General features: G+C 32.3%; 1 protein-coding gene across 1 annotated transcript; it reads left to right on the top strand.

The window, feature by feature from the left end:
- Positions 1–7,257: 7,257 nt before the first annotated feature.
- On the top strand, positions 7,258–11,073 carry LOC111401404 (epoxide hydrolase 4-like). Its single transcript, XM_023029126.1, has 4 exons — positions 7,258–8,103; positions 10,362–10,451; positions 10,543–10,610; positions 10,693–11,073. The coding sequence occupies exons 1-4, from the start codon at positions 7,291–7,293 to the stop codon at positions 10,829–10,831; spliced, it is 1,110 nt and encodes a 369-aa protein (XP_022884894.1). The 5' UTR covers positions 7,258–7,290; the 3' UTR covers positions 10,832–11,073.
- The last annotated feature ends 5,226 nt before the right edge of the window (positions 11,074–16,299 follow it).

The following is a 16,299-nucleotide window of genomic DNA, read 5'->3' as shown; positions in this document are numbered from 1 at the left end:
CTTGAGATCGACTATTTAATTTTATGTAGATGGAGTTAAAATTGTACACGAACAACTTGTCGCGTATACAACTTTTAAAAATAAAATATTATTAAGAAAATATCAAAGTTTAATATGCATTAAAACGAAACTAAATATCATTTATCTAATTACACGCAATTTACTTATCCAATATTGAATTTGAAAAAGGAACGTCTTGTCAATCTTTCACGTACAAAAATGCTTCTAATATCTTCTTTCACTAGGCTTCTTACCTCGGACAGAGTTTGTTTTTCTGAAATAATAGCAAACTCCTAAGCTAGAGTGCTAGGCGGGGGTGTTAGTAAATCTTTTGCAATGATAGAAACAACAGGCTATTTTCGTTCGTTCTTCCGCTAGTAAATCAATTAAATTAAATTGTACTCCATCAACAAATTTTACACTCTTAAGCATTTGATGATTAAAATATCTAACTAATTGATGAGTGTGCTTTACACATCATATTAAAGCTACTTAATCTTGATATTCGTTTATTGATCATATTTTTCATCCCACTATTAAGTCAATGTAAGTCGAAAACTCTTTTCGACTTGTGATACAAATTTGCTAAGAATTTTGTTATCAATTTAACTGAATGAAATGTAGATCATAATTTCTTACTATCTAATTGTGACGAATCCTCTATTGATCATTAACAATCTTCATATGATTTTTAGTAGAGCAACATTCAACATAACTAAAGCATGACTGTTCCATATAAAGTATTATGATGACCTCAAGTCAATAGACCAATTCTACTATCAAACATTAGAGATTAACCACTAACACTCAATCTCGAATATTTTGTTATCTTAACAAAACATCCACGTATTCATTTTAAGTGTCACATACTTTAACTTGTGAGATTAGTTACTTAATTAACAAGTAAAAAATGCAACATGTGATGGTCTATGCATGATAACAGTATTCATATCTCATTATTACATGCGACCATGAATGATTTAAGATTCAGTCATATGTAATTTATATATTACAATCACAACTCCTTGTGAGTAACAAGTTACCAAGACTTGAATCTACAGTCATTATTATTTAATTAATTAGAATATTAATTCAATAATTAATATATTTACTATAAATAAAATGCCTCAATTATATATTAAAAGTGTTTACAACCTAAATCCATTGGACCTAGGGTATAACACTTACAAACTCCTACTTGCACTGAATCCAATCACTTATGAATCTAAGAGTATTCATGATGATCACTAAATCAATAAGAGTATTCATAACGATTATGTTTATATGGCGATAACTCTTTGTTAGTGGATCTGCAACATCATCAATTGTGGAAACTTGTTCTTTCTTTACATCATTTCTTTGTATGATCTCTCTAGTGAGATAATACCTCCTTAACATATATTTGGATCATTGAGGAGATCTCAGTTCCTTCACTTATGTGAGGGCTCCATTGTTATCACAATAGAGAGGTATGTGATTAACAATGTTAAGAACTACTCTGAGTTCATAAATAAATGTTTTGATCCAGATCGCAACTCTTTGTTGCTTCTGAAGCAATGGTACATTAGGCTTTTGCTATCGAATTAACGGTTGTTTAATATTTGGAACCTTTATAACTAACTGTTTAGTTATTAGAAGTAAACGTATATTTAGATTGAGATTTGTTATTTTGTAGTCTTACTAGAAGTTAGCATTAGTGTATTAATGAAATCTCAATTCATTTTCTCCATATTAAATTTTCTTAAAATTTTGTCCATGTAGAATGAGATAGGTTAAACAATCTCCTAGATCTATCCAATAGACTAGGTTGCTTTTCCCTTATCTATCATAGAGAAATTCTTTGACAACTACAACTTTAACAATTGAAATATAGGAATGTCATTTCCTATTAATAATATGTCATTTATGTGTAACATCAGGAATACAACAACGCTCATGTTGTATTCTCATAAACACATGATTCATCTTCATTTCTGATGAAATCAAACCCTTTTGACTATCTCATCAGAATGAAGATTCTAGCTCCTAAAAGTTGGCTTTAATCCCTATATGGATCGATCAAACTTTCATACCTTGTAAGTACATTTAGATTCAAAACCTTCAAGCTGTGTCATGTACACTTACTCTTGTAAGTTCCTATTAAGGAATGTGGTTTTGACACCCATTTTCCATAACTCATAGTCATGGTATGCAGCTCTAGCAAGCAAAATTCGAATGAACTTAAGTATGGCTATAGGTGAAAAGGTTTTATCAAATTCAACTCTTTCTCTTTGTTCGTAATCATTTTTTTACTAGCCTTATCTTGTATGTATGGATGTTTCCATCGATGTTGACCTCTTCTTATAGACCCAACTATAGCCTATGGGCTTTCCCATCGGTCTGGTCGATTAAGGTCAAAATCTCATTTACATACGTCGAGTTCATCTCGAATTCTATGGCCTTCTATCATCCCTTTGAGTTGACACTTGACTTTGTTTCTGTGTAACATGTAGCTTTATCATTCTCGGCTAGTAATGCTTGATTAGTAATCTTGAATTCATACCTTCTAGGGGGTTGAATGATCCTATAAGATTTATACAAAGCTGGCGAGTCTTCAAGAGTCTCTTCTTCCTGATTAAGAGTATGTCCCTCAGCATGTTTGGGATTAGACTTAGGTTCATACACTTGATCAATTATATACATGGATTCTTGAACTTCTTTAAGGCTTATTCTGCTCCCACTGTCCTCCTAGAGTGAACTTTTTCTACAAGAATATGACATGTCTTAAGATAAACACTTTCTTTTCAATGAAATTATGAAACTGATATCTGATTATCTTATTTAGATATTCTGCAAACATGCATTTATCAAATTTAGCCTCAAACTTATCCGATTCAATGTGTTTCACATAAGCGTCACAACGTGAAACTTTAGCCTTTCCATGACTCGTATGAAGTTTGGTCAACCAACTTAGATGAGACACGATTTAGTGCATAGCATGCTACAATCATGCATGACCCCAAAATGACGTTGGGAGATTTTCATGGCTCATTACTCACTGTACTATATCTAATAGTGTGCGATTCTTCGATATAAATACACCATTATGTTACAATGTATGTGGCGGAGTCTACAATCAGTTTTGTCATGATTTAAGAGACATGCAAATTGAAGTTGTGATTTGAACTTCAGGTGTATGTTCATGTGAACCAAACTAGGAGATGTTACTCCAAATATTATGGAAAATGTAGCCCTACTAGTAGATGTGGAATCAATAAATGAAATATGAGTGATGACATTTATGGTACTTTGGAAGAAGAAGATGATACAATGAATAAATATTACAGTTATGATAAGAAATGTCTAAATAGTAAAGAGATGATGATAGAGACATTGTTCACCAATATTGAGTTGAGTATCATGAGCTTGTAATACATTCTATACATTACAGCAAAAACATTTGAACGATCATCGAAATCAAGATTTTTTGTTTGAATATGAAGGTTTAGGGCATTAAGAATGGCTCCATCATTGAGATTAATAGAAAGATTTGGATGACAATTTGAATATACATGACCACTTTCTAAGTTTGATTCTAAACTAGATAATGATGAATTTTCAAATTTGGGCAATCTCTTATCTCAAAGAGTTAAGAGAATAGGAATGTCTAAATCAAGTCGAAACAATGGTTTAACAACAATTTGAACTAATCCAACATGAAGATATTCAAATTTCTTCATATGAGATTTAGTAGCTTCTTTTGAAAATAAATTGATTTATGCATTTTGACTTTTAATGAGTAATGTTTGTTCAAAAGTTTTGATTACATAATTTTGAGTAAAATCAAACTTTCCTATTTCATACATAAAGTTTTTCTCTACCTTAGGAATAGTCTAGTTATGCAATCTTTGTTCAATTTGAGCAATTTGAAGTTCATGACTATTGAATTCATTTGATATAGATGAAGATGCTTGATCTAATTCTTCTTCATTTTGAAAAGCATTTGAAGTATTTTTAGATCTATTTCTAGATCTCCATAACCAATTTGAAATCAAAGGCAAAATTAAATAAAATGAAATTACAATAATTAAACACTATAAATAGAATGGACTGATTCTTACAAGCCTAGAACGGGACCACCCAAACACGCCAACTTAGGCAAAACATAGGTTGACCAACGCTATTCAGTAGACATCCAAGTTTGAACCAAGTTCTCCTATTGAACAGTGCCTATAATGAAAAATTACTATAACCTCATCTCACTCTCTTACAGCTTTGATAACAAAATAAGCCCATGGATATAGAGTAGAAGTGAAAATCAACAAATGTTGAAATAAAGAAATAGTTTTATTGAAATAAATTAATGTTACAAAATTGAACTTAAAAATTTTGAATTACAAGATTGAAAGTTCAAAGAAAGTTTAAGATTACAATGTTTTCTCAAACTATCTTGAGGCTGATTTATCTCCCACTAAATTCGCTATGCTTGATCTTGAACTCTTGATCTTCTTTTATATTTGAATTCTTGAGTTTCGGACTTGAAAATTTTCAATTTGAAGAAAGAATCTTAAATTATTTCTCCTTTTTGATTTTTTGCAGCATCTTTTGAAAAGTTTCCATCAACTTTTGTTTTTGTCTCCCATAATTGAACCTTTTGAATATTCTACCTGCTTTAATGAAAACTTTATCATCTCTTTTTAAAAATGGGTAAAGCTGGCAAGAATAATTTGTTCGGTGGAAGACACATTTTGAATAATATCTCTTTTGATTTTATGACCCAATATTTTTGTAATTCATCTAAGTAGCGGATCTATATAGTCGTTTTGAATTCTTTTGTGTCTCTTCATTAATTAAGTCATCAATATCTTGTCCATCATATATATCTTCATTACTATAGGCATGGTCTGAAATTGATCCTGATTGAGAAGAGTTTTCGTGAACAGATTTTGATTTTTTTAATGCAGTCTCAACTAAAGAAGTAATTTTTTCTGAAATTATTGCTAATTCTTCTAGCGTCTAGCATTGATTAAATATTGCCATTAATCTTGACTTTTCTATAAGAAAATATGCATTTTTCTCAAATTCTTTCTTTGATATTTTAGGAATACCAATATCCGTTTGTTCTTGAATCCATGATTAAACTATCTTTGGATAGCAATTTGTTTCTCTAAATTTTGACAACTATTTTTTTTTGAATTGTCAAATAATTTTTTGAGTAAAATATTCAGAATTTGGATCTTGAAGGATAAAGAAGTCCCAACAGAGTATTCAGGATACTCTAAGATTGAATACAAATTAAAACAAAATATTTTCTTGAGACTTTAAAAAGGGTTTTTCCTCTCTTTTGAAGTGTTCGAATCCTTGAAGAGTAAGACTGGATAGAACTTTTTCTTCAATACCAAAACATTCAAATCAAGTTTGAAACTATTTTGGAAAATTTGGATTGGAATTTTGATTTAAAAAATGAACCAAGAATGAGTCATTGGTCTAAAGTAGAAAACATTTTACCAGGCATCCTTGTTAAAATAATCGAAACGAGACTCGAATGATTCATTAAGCCGTATTCTTTTCTCATTCCATGGGTTTTATCCCCAGTCTTCATATGACAATAGCTTCATAATACTGATTTTTGAAAAATCAATTTTATTTGAATTTTGTTCATTTGGAGTATGAGATATTATAGCTGATTGAGTTTTCTTCAGGATTGATTCATAATAATCTCGAGATTTTTTTTTATTTTTTTTAGGTATGAAACAGAAATTTTTTGGAAAAAGGCTTAAAAGACATTCATTAAGATTTGAATATCTATTTAGCCAAGATGTTTCCATCTCAAGGATTGGATCACATGCTGCTTTGAGAAAATATTGAAAATTTGGAGGGGGTTTATTTTGAGAAAGTTTAACCAGAACTTTGAACTGCTTTTTTATAATTTAATGATTTATTTTGTTTTGGATTTGAAAGTTTGTTTTGGTTTGGTTTTTTGAAAACAAAGGTTGAGAGGGTTTTGTTTTGAGTATTTTGAGAGAAAGAAGTAGCAGCTTGTTCTTTATGTTTTGATGATCCTTTACAGAGGTCATCAATTGAAAATAATGGAGTAGAATTTTTCTTTTTACTAATTTTCTTTTGAAATGAATTTTGAGTTTCAGAGGAAGCCATTGAAAATTTCTCTATTTTAATTTTTGAGTTTTTTTCCCCTCTTTTTCAGCTTGATCTGCCCAACTCATTCACTATTTTCTCTCAATTTTGAATTCTCGCAACTCTCCTTATTTTGTACGAACTCTATTGTAAGGAAGTTTGCAAGAACATTTGATTTACCTTGTATATATAGAATTTTGAAATCAAAATAGGACAAAATAGCTTGCCATCTTCCAAAATTTTGCTTTGGAACAATATTTTTTACATCTTTTTGTAGAACATCTTTAGATGCTTTGCAATCAATTTCAAAATAATTTTTTTATTAATTAAATTATCTTGAAATTTTGACATACACAGTACAATAGATAAAATTTCTCTTTTGATAGTAGAATAATTCTTTTGAGGGCCGATCCATACATCACTATGATATCTAACCAACTGTTCTTGATTTAACTCTTTTGGAATCTGTTTTAGCACTCCACCATACCAAAAATCAAACTCATCAGTCTCCACAATAATAGAGGTGGTAGGGTCGAGAATTGAAAGACATGGAATATTTTTTATTGTTTTTTGACATCTTGGACCACTACAGTGTGCTCGTGACTCTATGGGATAGGGTTCTTTTGTAATTTTTTGAAAAGTGGGGAACAAATTTAACATATATTTTTGAAAAAATCGGCAACATAATTGACATGCCTAGAAATCTCTGCAAGCTGGTTTAATCGAGAATTTCATATGAAAATTTATCAGTATATGTTATAGATTAGAATCCAAGACATATATAGATAATCAAAAAATAAACTAGACGACAACTCTACATCATTGCAAAGGTGAAAATGTGACGATCACCTCTACAACAAGATTTACAGGTCAACTCTACGTACACGAAATCCATCAACATTGAGGCGCATAGATGCAAAAGTTTATTTTGTACGTCTTCAGTCATCCCATGCGAGCAAAATGGTGAGATTTATTAAATGCTCTCACTGTTCATCTCTAAACTACCACTATTTAGTGCAAAAAATATTTGCATACGTCGGCTATATACATATTCAATGTCAATCTTTACTATATGCCAGATAGGTACAATTCAAGCTTCTGCATACAGTTAAAATTACACAAACCATAATTTAAAAAAGGAAAAAACTGTGGAATATTGTACAAGGTATTATCCAAATGCTAACATTTAATGCAAACACAACACATAGCAACCAACACCAACCCTGGATTTTTCCTTGTTTAAAAACTCTTTCTTGTTCAGCTCATCAATCACACACACACAAAAGGAAAACGCGCACACGCAAGAACAGGCAGGTAGAGATGGTGAACCTAGTAGCAGCACAGAAGCCATTATTACTTTGCTTGATGAAAATGGCTGGCATTAGACCTCACACCATAGAAATCGAACCAGGCACCGTGATGAACATTTGGGTCCCCTGTGAAACGCTAAAAAAACCCAACAAAAAGTCCGAAAAATCCACCACCGAATACCAAATCACTAAACCTAAGCCTACCAAACCAGTTGTAATACTCGTCCATGGATTTGCAGCAGAAGGAATTGTCACCTGGCAATTTCAAGTTGGTTCCTTGGCAAAAAAATACTCGGTTTACGTGCCGGACCTCTTGTTTTTCGGCGGTTCCACCACCAACAGCCCCGACCGTTCACCTACTTTCCAGGCAGAGTGTCTATTGAAGGGGCTGAGGAAGATGGGGATTGAGAGGTGCACCGTTGTAGGGTTCAGCTACGGTGGCATGGTGGCGTTTAAGATGGCGGAGATGTACCCGGAATTTGTGGAGGCTGTGGTGATTTCCGGTTCTATCCTTGCCATGACTGATTCTATAAGTAATGAGACACTCGAAAGCCTGGGATTTTCTTCTTCTGCACAGCTTCTGTTGCCGAACACAGTGAAGGAATGTAAGGCACTTCTGAAAGTCGCCGCTCACAAGAAACTTTGGTTCCCTAATCGCCTTCATCGGGATTTTCTTGAGGTTATCCATTCTCTTTCCCTTATTCATTTCAACCTTATTTTTGGTTTATTGATTATATTTTCGGCTCAGGATTTTTTCATTTTGAGCTAGAATTAACAAAATAAATTATATATATATATATATATATATCTCACAAAATTAGTATGTTAATTAAGTCAAATAAGTATTCCATAAATTGACCTAATGTGTGTGTGTGTGTGTGTGTGTGTGTGTGTGTATACACATATATATACACCACGGACTGATTCGCCAAACATGGTATAACCTAGTTTAGCCCTTACAAGGGTCCACTCATACTGCAAGACATACATATAATTTTATTAACCTTTTAATAGAAATATATATGTAGAGATGGACTACACTTGACAAAAATAATTTGTAGAAATTTAATTTATTCTTATCACTAATTAACTATACTTCTCATTTATGTGAATTTTGAGGAGGTGTTTGATAGATATTTTTATGTAAAAATGTATTTTAGAATAGTAAATTGATGTGAAATGTGTGGTTGAGAAATAAGGAAAAGTTTTTGATTTACGTATAATATTATTTTAATAAAAAATGTGTGGTTAAAAAGAAGAAAAAGAGAAATGCATTTTGAAAAAAATGGCTACCAAACGGGACTTTAAACATCTTATTCTCTGAAACCCAAGAGCTATGCTTGAGAGATGACTTTAGAAAAAATCACTATTTTAAAACTACAACACATTCGAAACATAGCAAGTACGTTAAATAGAACCCAAAAAAAGTCAATTTAATTTAACTTTTAGAAATTAACCAGAATAGCTAGAGTTTCTTGTGTAACATGATTAACCAGCATATGTCAATAAGTGGAGTTTCTTGTGCAACATGATTAACCAGAATGTGAAGCCAACTTTTTTTTCTTATGCAAGTCACACAAAATGTTGAAAAGCTAGGTCACATCTCGAAGTAACGTTTTTAATTTTAAATGAGTTAATTATTTGACTGTGCTATTTTATACTTGTGTACATAAAACATTGAATTAAAATTATATGGACATGACTTACAATTAATTAATGTTTATATTTTAAGAAAATAAAGGTACATTTGACATGTTGAAGACATAATTTAAAATAAAATAAAATAAAAATTTTAAAAGTTAAATTCTATAATACTTGTTAGTATTATTAAATGCGTTTCAACATAAAGTAGATTTAAAATTTTATATGCTAATTTATGTAGCACTTGTTGGTATTAATACATGCATTTATGACATATATTGAAGGATGATCTCGATAGCATGGAGAATGTCACAAGTTAATGTATTTATCTTCACGACTAGGAGCAAAATATACGCTTTATGGATTAATAAAACCCATAAATAACTGATTGATAGCTCAGTATTAGAAAACCGCCATTTAATAACTACTTGATAACTAAAAATCAGATTTTTAATAGAATTTAATAAAAATTAATTAATTATGTGATTAAAAAATTGATACAAATTGTGAGCCCATGAAATGTTTGAATAGTAGCTGTCTCATTCTTGACCTACTGTTAGTACGGGCTAGTCTGGGCTAGTCTGTGAAATGAATAAGTCATGTAACAAACAATCCTTGTTCCTTTCACTTTGCTGCCTTCGTCTTTGTACTAATCCACATATGTCTCTCTCCCATCAATTAGTACTAGTTGAAGTAATGAAAAATCCCGTTTGATGAGAAATGCGAAATGAAAAGGGATCCCCCTTTGGGAATGAAATTATGCTCCCTATCCCCCTTTTAAAGAAAATGGAGAGATGAATTGATGTATTTATTAAATCCGTCAGGACTAATGGGGCTCGAACCCGTAGCTTTCGCCTTGATAGGGTGGTGCTCTGATCGATTGAACTACAATCCCAGGAAAATTAGGTGTACAACCTACAAGTTCTTATTATTTTTTCCTTCATTAAAATTAATTATTTACTTTGACTGATATTTGAATTTTTTTTAAGCTACACTATACAGACACTAGATATATAGACTTAATTAAGAATAACAGTTTCCATGTTTCTTTCTTTTTAGGGATTTTTCTTCTGTTTATTTTTTTTTTCAAAAGGAAAAAACTAGAGCTCGTTGAATTACTAGCAACAGATTAGATCACTGAATTTTATTAAATATAATGCAGGATTATTCATTTTCACATATCTGGTTATGTGTGTCAGTGTCATCCAATTTTTATTTACTAAAATGAGCCTTAGATTTTAAGATAAGAGCATTGACAAAATTACCAAATTATAACAAACCACATAACCTTAACAGGTGATGTTTAACAACAGAAAGGAAAGAGCTGAATTGCTTGAAGGTCTGGTGGTTACCAACAAAGATGTTGCCATCCCAAAATTTCCACAGGTATTATTAGGCAACTTCATTGAACTAATATCCCAAGCGCAAAAGGTATTCAAATAATTAAGCAAGCATGTTGATGTGTGTGTTGTAACAGAGAATACATCTTCTCTGGGGTGAAAAGGATCAGATTTTCAAGCTGGAACTTGCTCAAAAAATGAAAGAGTAAGTATTTCTGTGCAACAAGTTATAACCTGACTCAAATACTTTCACTTATCAGATAAATTCCCCTTGAAATTAATTGCAGGCAGCTAGGAGATAAGGCAACATTTGAAGACATAACGAAAGCAGGTCACCTGGTTCACGTAGAGCGCCCTTGCGTCTACAATAGGTGTCTCAAGAAGTTCCTTGCTTCCCTGCATGCAGATATTAAGCCAAAAAAATGAATCTTGATTTACTCTGTATTATAGTTACTCCAATCTTCATTCTCTCTGAACTTTAAGTCTACGTTTCGGTTTATGATTAAGAATAAAAGGAAGGTTAGTAAACCAGTGGGATGATTAGTGAATTTCCGTATTCATTCACTATGTAAAACCAGTGGGAATTTCTATGTAAAACGAAAGTTCATTCACTCTGTAAACTAGGTTGGATTTTTAAAAAAAGTATGATGCCCAGAACTTTTATCTTAGCACTTGGTATAAAGTCCATGTTTGGTGTGGCTAAAAAACAAATTTTTAATAACTTTTGATAAAAGTTGATAAATCTGTAGTTGAAAAGTTGATAAAAGTAATAAATTCCATAAAATATGTAGGTAAAGTTAATTATTGTTAAATTAAATTTATCTTTTCCTTATATTAGACTTCTAACAAATCTAGGTATGTTTTGGCATAACTTTCATGGTAAGATTAAAATATCTTTTGACATATTTTTCATGAAAAACTTGGATTTCTCCAAATCTAGGATATTTTTTTACGATAAGATTAATCTTTCATGATAATTGCTTATCCTTTATGATAAGATTAACATTTGATGATAATACATATCTTTTATGATAAGGTTGATATCATAATTATTTTAGAATTTTAGGTAAGCATTCATTCTTATTTTTTGATAATTGGTTTACTTATAAATAAGGTAATTAATCAAGATTGAATTTAAAGCTTTGAATAATTTTTCTATCATGCTCTTAAAACACATAGGATGTGATGATTCATTGACTCATACAAAGTCGAGCTTTGAAAAACCTAATTCCGCCTACGAACCTATAGCAAGCAGTTCTGTCATCAAGTAGTTCTGCCATTCTCAAAAGAGTTCGTAGAAACGTGATGCTTCACTGAATATATTCAAAGCCAACCGTTCTCTTCAACATATTTGGAGAAACAAAACAACATGCATAAATATTTAATCTAGTTTAAAGATTAAGCTACTTAGCGTGAGTTAAAAATTGTGATTCTTAATTCAAATGATAATTTATACTTGGTATCAAAGCAAGTTCAATTTTAAGAAGTGGGACCAAGTAAAAAAAATCTAGATATGGACGAATCACCCTTTAGATCTCATGTCCTAGACGAGACTAATTACTCATATTGAGAAATTAGGATTCAAGTTTATGCTCAATCCCTTGATGAAAAAGCTTGACACTCTATTGTCTATGGATATAAAGTACCGACTGTATCCGAAAATGAAATAGAAAACGTGAAAAGAGGAGGTTACTACAAATTCTAATAATGGCAGTTGGAATTCAAAAGCTTGTGGATTCTAATCAGTTTTGTTTAATTTCTACATGCAAGGTAGCCAAGGAAGCATGGGATAAACGACAAGTTGCACATAAAGGAACTTCAATTATGAAGTCTTCAAAACTCCAAATGCTCAACCTTGAATTTGAACAATTGACTATGAGAAATGATGAACAATTCAAGGAATTCTACGCCAAGCTAAGTAATATTACTAACTCAGCGTACACTTAGGGAAAGAACTATTCTGAAAATAAAATAGTAAAGAAAATTATTAGATCACTACGTAATAGATTCCATTCAAAAGTGACTATCATCGAAGAGAGTGAAAACATCGAAAGCATTAAAGTGGAAGAGTTGGTTCGCTTCTTAATGACATATGAGTTACTTCACCATAGGAAGAAGAATGAAAGAGGATCCAGAGTTGCCTTCAAAGCCAAAGATGTTGAGGAGGAAGAAAATGATGAAAAAAAGTAAAGATGATGAACACATGGCCATGCTAACCAAACATTTTAAAAAATTCCTAAAGAGCAATCAGAAAGGAAGAAGTTCAAGACCTCAACCTCAACCTCAACCTCAAAAAAAAAATTAAAAAAACCTAGAAGTTGAACAAGAAAAGAATGTTACATTCTTACCAATAATGGAGTTTGTTGAAGAGAAGAGGACTACAACCAAAAAAGAAGTCGTATCCAAAATGCTGAATGAAAAAGAAAATCAAATCTTAGAGCTTCTAGCTGAATTGGACTACACAAATGAGTGAGTTGGATAGTTGACCATCAAATCCACTCACTTAAAACCTTGAACGTCAAAGAAGGACTTGGTTATTTGGGGAAAGGAAAAGAGAAAGAATCCACCCAATTGAAGTTTGTCAAAGCAACTGAATATGACAAACTTCTAGGTCAGATGCATAAAACTGTAGCCAAAGTACCAACAGAACCTCTGACAACAGGACAATGTCAGTGGCTAGCTCTCCACCATAGGTTCTGATTACCTCTAAATACTTGATTCAGATCCTGGCATCATGTAATCAAGTAAAGCTTCACTATCACAATCAGATGATAAGTCACAACATACTATCGGATGTACTTTTTGTGATTAATGTGGACATGATTCACTTCACTATTTATCACACAAAAAACATCACACAAAAATATTTAACTTGCTAACTAGCACTTTAAATTAAAATTAAGTTTGGGGTAAAAAAAATCTTAGTTGCTAATTAATTAATATAGCTTGAAATCCATTGTACCCAATTTTTAGTATTTTGACAGTGGCTGTTCGAGACATATGACTGGTGATTTCTATGTTAACAAATTTTAGAAGTTTTCATGTGGACTTGTTACATTAAGTAATGGTGTCCAGATTAAAATCGAGGGTGTTGATACAATTGTTATGTAGGAAAACAAGTCGCTAGTGGATGAAACTAATTGTATAAGTTTTATTCAATTGCAATAGCCGACTATTGAAATTAATAATCACAAGGTAAACGATTTCAATTTATCAAAAAAAATTTTGTTTCAGAATTTTTCAACGGCTGAAAAAAAATGTTTAGCAACACAAAATCAGAAATATAAGTTAACTGCAGGCTAAAACTGTAAACGATGAATTTGAAAGCTGCACACTATGGAACTACAAACTGCACGAACTAAATAGTAATGCAAATAATCTGTAGAAAGAAAACACAAACTGCAGCAGATTTCAAACCGAGGCCTGTGCGTACACAGTTTCCTTAAGACAGTTTCGCCTCCTCGCCGTAAGTGCTGGAGGTTCAGTTCGAGCGGCTGTCTCCCAGGATACAGCGGTAGTAAGCGGAATCCGAGCGCCGCGATCCTACTCCGACGAACTGATCTTGTATCTGGACAAAATCACCACAAGAACAAGACCTTATTGGACAAAGAATGTAGAAAAGAAGAAACTTTGTATGTAGGAATGTAAATGAGATTTTCGAGTGTGTTAGATTGCTAGAGAATAAGCCTTTTTATAAGCATATTGCCCATTAATATTGTGACCATTGGGAGTCCATTGGAGTACTCCCCATTAACACTGTAGGAGTCCATTAGAGTTTTTTCAGTTTAAAAACTCAAAAGTCATTGGAAAAGGCCAAAAAAAAAAAAAATTGGCAAGACGTGGGCTCTCCGATGGGGTCATTTTTGCCTTGTTCGGTCCAACATTCACGTGCGCAGGTCGCACCCGCACCGAAGTTCAAGGTCCGAAGGCCATTTTGGTTCGTGATTTGCACCCCCTGCGTACGCACGTGGAGAGAGCCTCTATACTACACATGATTACACATCTTCAAAGCATAACCATATATAAAGCGGTTTGAGTTTCCTTGATTTTCCTATATGAGATAAATGTATTTTTTTCCCACAAAACCAACTTCCAATGACTAACTTTGAACTTCAATTTCTCATTCACCCGAACTTCATTTTTGGCAAATAAATACATGAAATCGATGTTCTTGCGGAGGAGAACACATATCAACTTTGATATTCCACATTGGACCAACGGATCCCCTCGAAAATTGTGTCAAAAGTGAGCTGCTCACTCAAATTTTTTCCAACATGTTATAGATGGATTACCTATTTTAAATGATGTGCTATTTGTTGTTGACTTTAAATACTAATTGGACTAGTGTCAGTCAACTCTATGATGATGAACTTATGGTAATGTTTACTAAAAGCACATATAAGGTAGGACCGTGCTACATACACAGCACGGTTCACACCTACTTTCACAGCCCCCTCACATCGGGGGGGCCCGTGCACAGTAAAAAAAATAAAAAAACAGGTGGGGCCCCCTCATTGTGAGGGGGCTGTGAAACTGAGTGTACAGCCCGAGCTGTACACTCAGTAAAACCCTATAAGGTATTGAAAAATAATGGTAGTTGTGTCCTACATAATGCTGGGTCTAGTTATAGATGTTAAGTCTCATATCATGTTATAAAACCTAACTTTATGGACCTAGACCTAAATTATAGAGATCTGTTAGACTTACTTAACTCAATACAGTAAAAGGAGTTCCTAAGCTTACATAAAAACCTGAAGGCGTATTTGGATTAGGCCAGAAAAGTAAACCAACTAGAACTACACATAAATAAGTTCGGTTCTTGCTACCTCTCACTGTTCTGGATTGCAACATATGGACTTGATAGGGCTAATTCAAATTGAAAACCTCGGTAGTAAAAGGTGTATCTATGTGATTGTTGATGAATTCTCCAGGTACACTTGGGTAGACTTTTTAAAAGAGAAATTTGATATTTTTGAAAGAGTTACATTTTAATATAAAAAAATTGACTACTGAAAAACACTTTGAGTGCTAAAATTGTAAGACTTGGGAATGATCATGGTAAGGAATTTAAAACTTTTATCTTTTCTAGATTCTGTAAAGCATATAGTATCTTTTTCATGAGTTTTTCTTCCTAAAACCTTTGAGCAAAATGGTGCTGTAGAAAAAAAGAATAGGTTTTTACAAGAAATGGCTAGGGTGATTTTGAATATCAAGAAACTCCCTGTTAAATTGTGGGCTGAAGCTATAAACACTACATACTACATCCTAAATGTTGGGACTTTACTTACACATGCACAGCGGAAATAAATATTTTCAATTCCCACCAGGATTCAGCTTTGTATTTAGATAAGAACTGTGATAAGAAATATACATTTTTTCTTGATTTTGCAAACTCTTTTGCGTTATCCCTTTTCCAGCAACTTGAATCTGCCTCCCAGAGCTGTCCAGCCTCGAATGAAATCCACACAGAGAATAGACTGCAACTGTTAGGGTTTTTCCTCTTGTATCAGCAAGAATTATCAAAACAATATGGATTTTAAACCCTAACCATATATTTATATAAACCCAAACGGGTTCGGCCCGGTCCGATCCAATATTTAATTAATTCATTTAATTAAATCCCATCCGTGAATTAATTAATTCAGGGATATAAATAACCAATCCAATTAATTAATTTATCCAACGATTGCTAAATTAATTAATTGGCAATTTGTAATCTTCCAATTCTCTTATATGTGCGACCCATCAGGTTCTCGACTACGATGTCAAATGACGTGAAATATTATTTTGATCTAATCAAAACTGATAAATTAAACACCATTTTAATTTATCACAAATTCAAACTCGTCATCCCAGATAGACATTTAGTAATGTATCAGGGCAACACATGTGAC

This window comes from Olea europaea, chromosome 10, assembly GCF_002742605.1.
Source record: "Olea europaea var. sylvestris chromosome 10, O_europaea_v1, whole genome shotgun sequence".
Taxonomy (NCBI): domain Eukaryota; kingdom Viridiplantae; phylum Streptophyta; class Magnoliopsida; order Lamiales; family Oleaceae; genus Olea; species Olea europaea.
The sequence above is the reverse complement of the archived record's forward strand: the minus strand, read 5'-3'. Positions and strand labels throughout refer to the sequence as shown.

Excerpts from the sequence above, each read along its gene's own strand:
- LOC111401404 (XM_023029126.1), top strand. The coding sequence starts at position 7,291 with ATGCTAACATTTAATGCAAACACAACACATAGCAACCAACACCAACCC. Across the intron at positions 8,104-10,361 it reads TTCATCGGGATTTTCTTGAG|GTGATGTTTAACAACAGAAA; the intron begins GTTATCCATTCT and ends TAACCTTAACAG. Across the intron at positions 10,611-10,692 it reads CTTGCTCAAAAAATGAAAGA|GCAGCTAGGAGATAAGGCAA; the intron begins GTAAGTATTTCT and ends AATTAATTGCAG.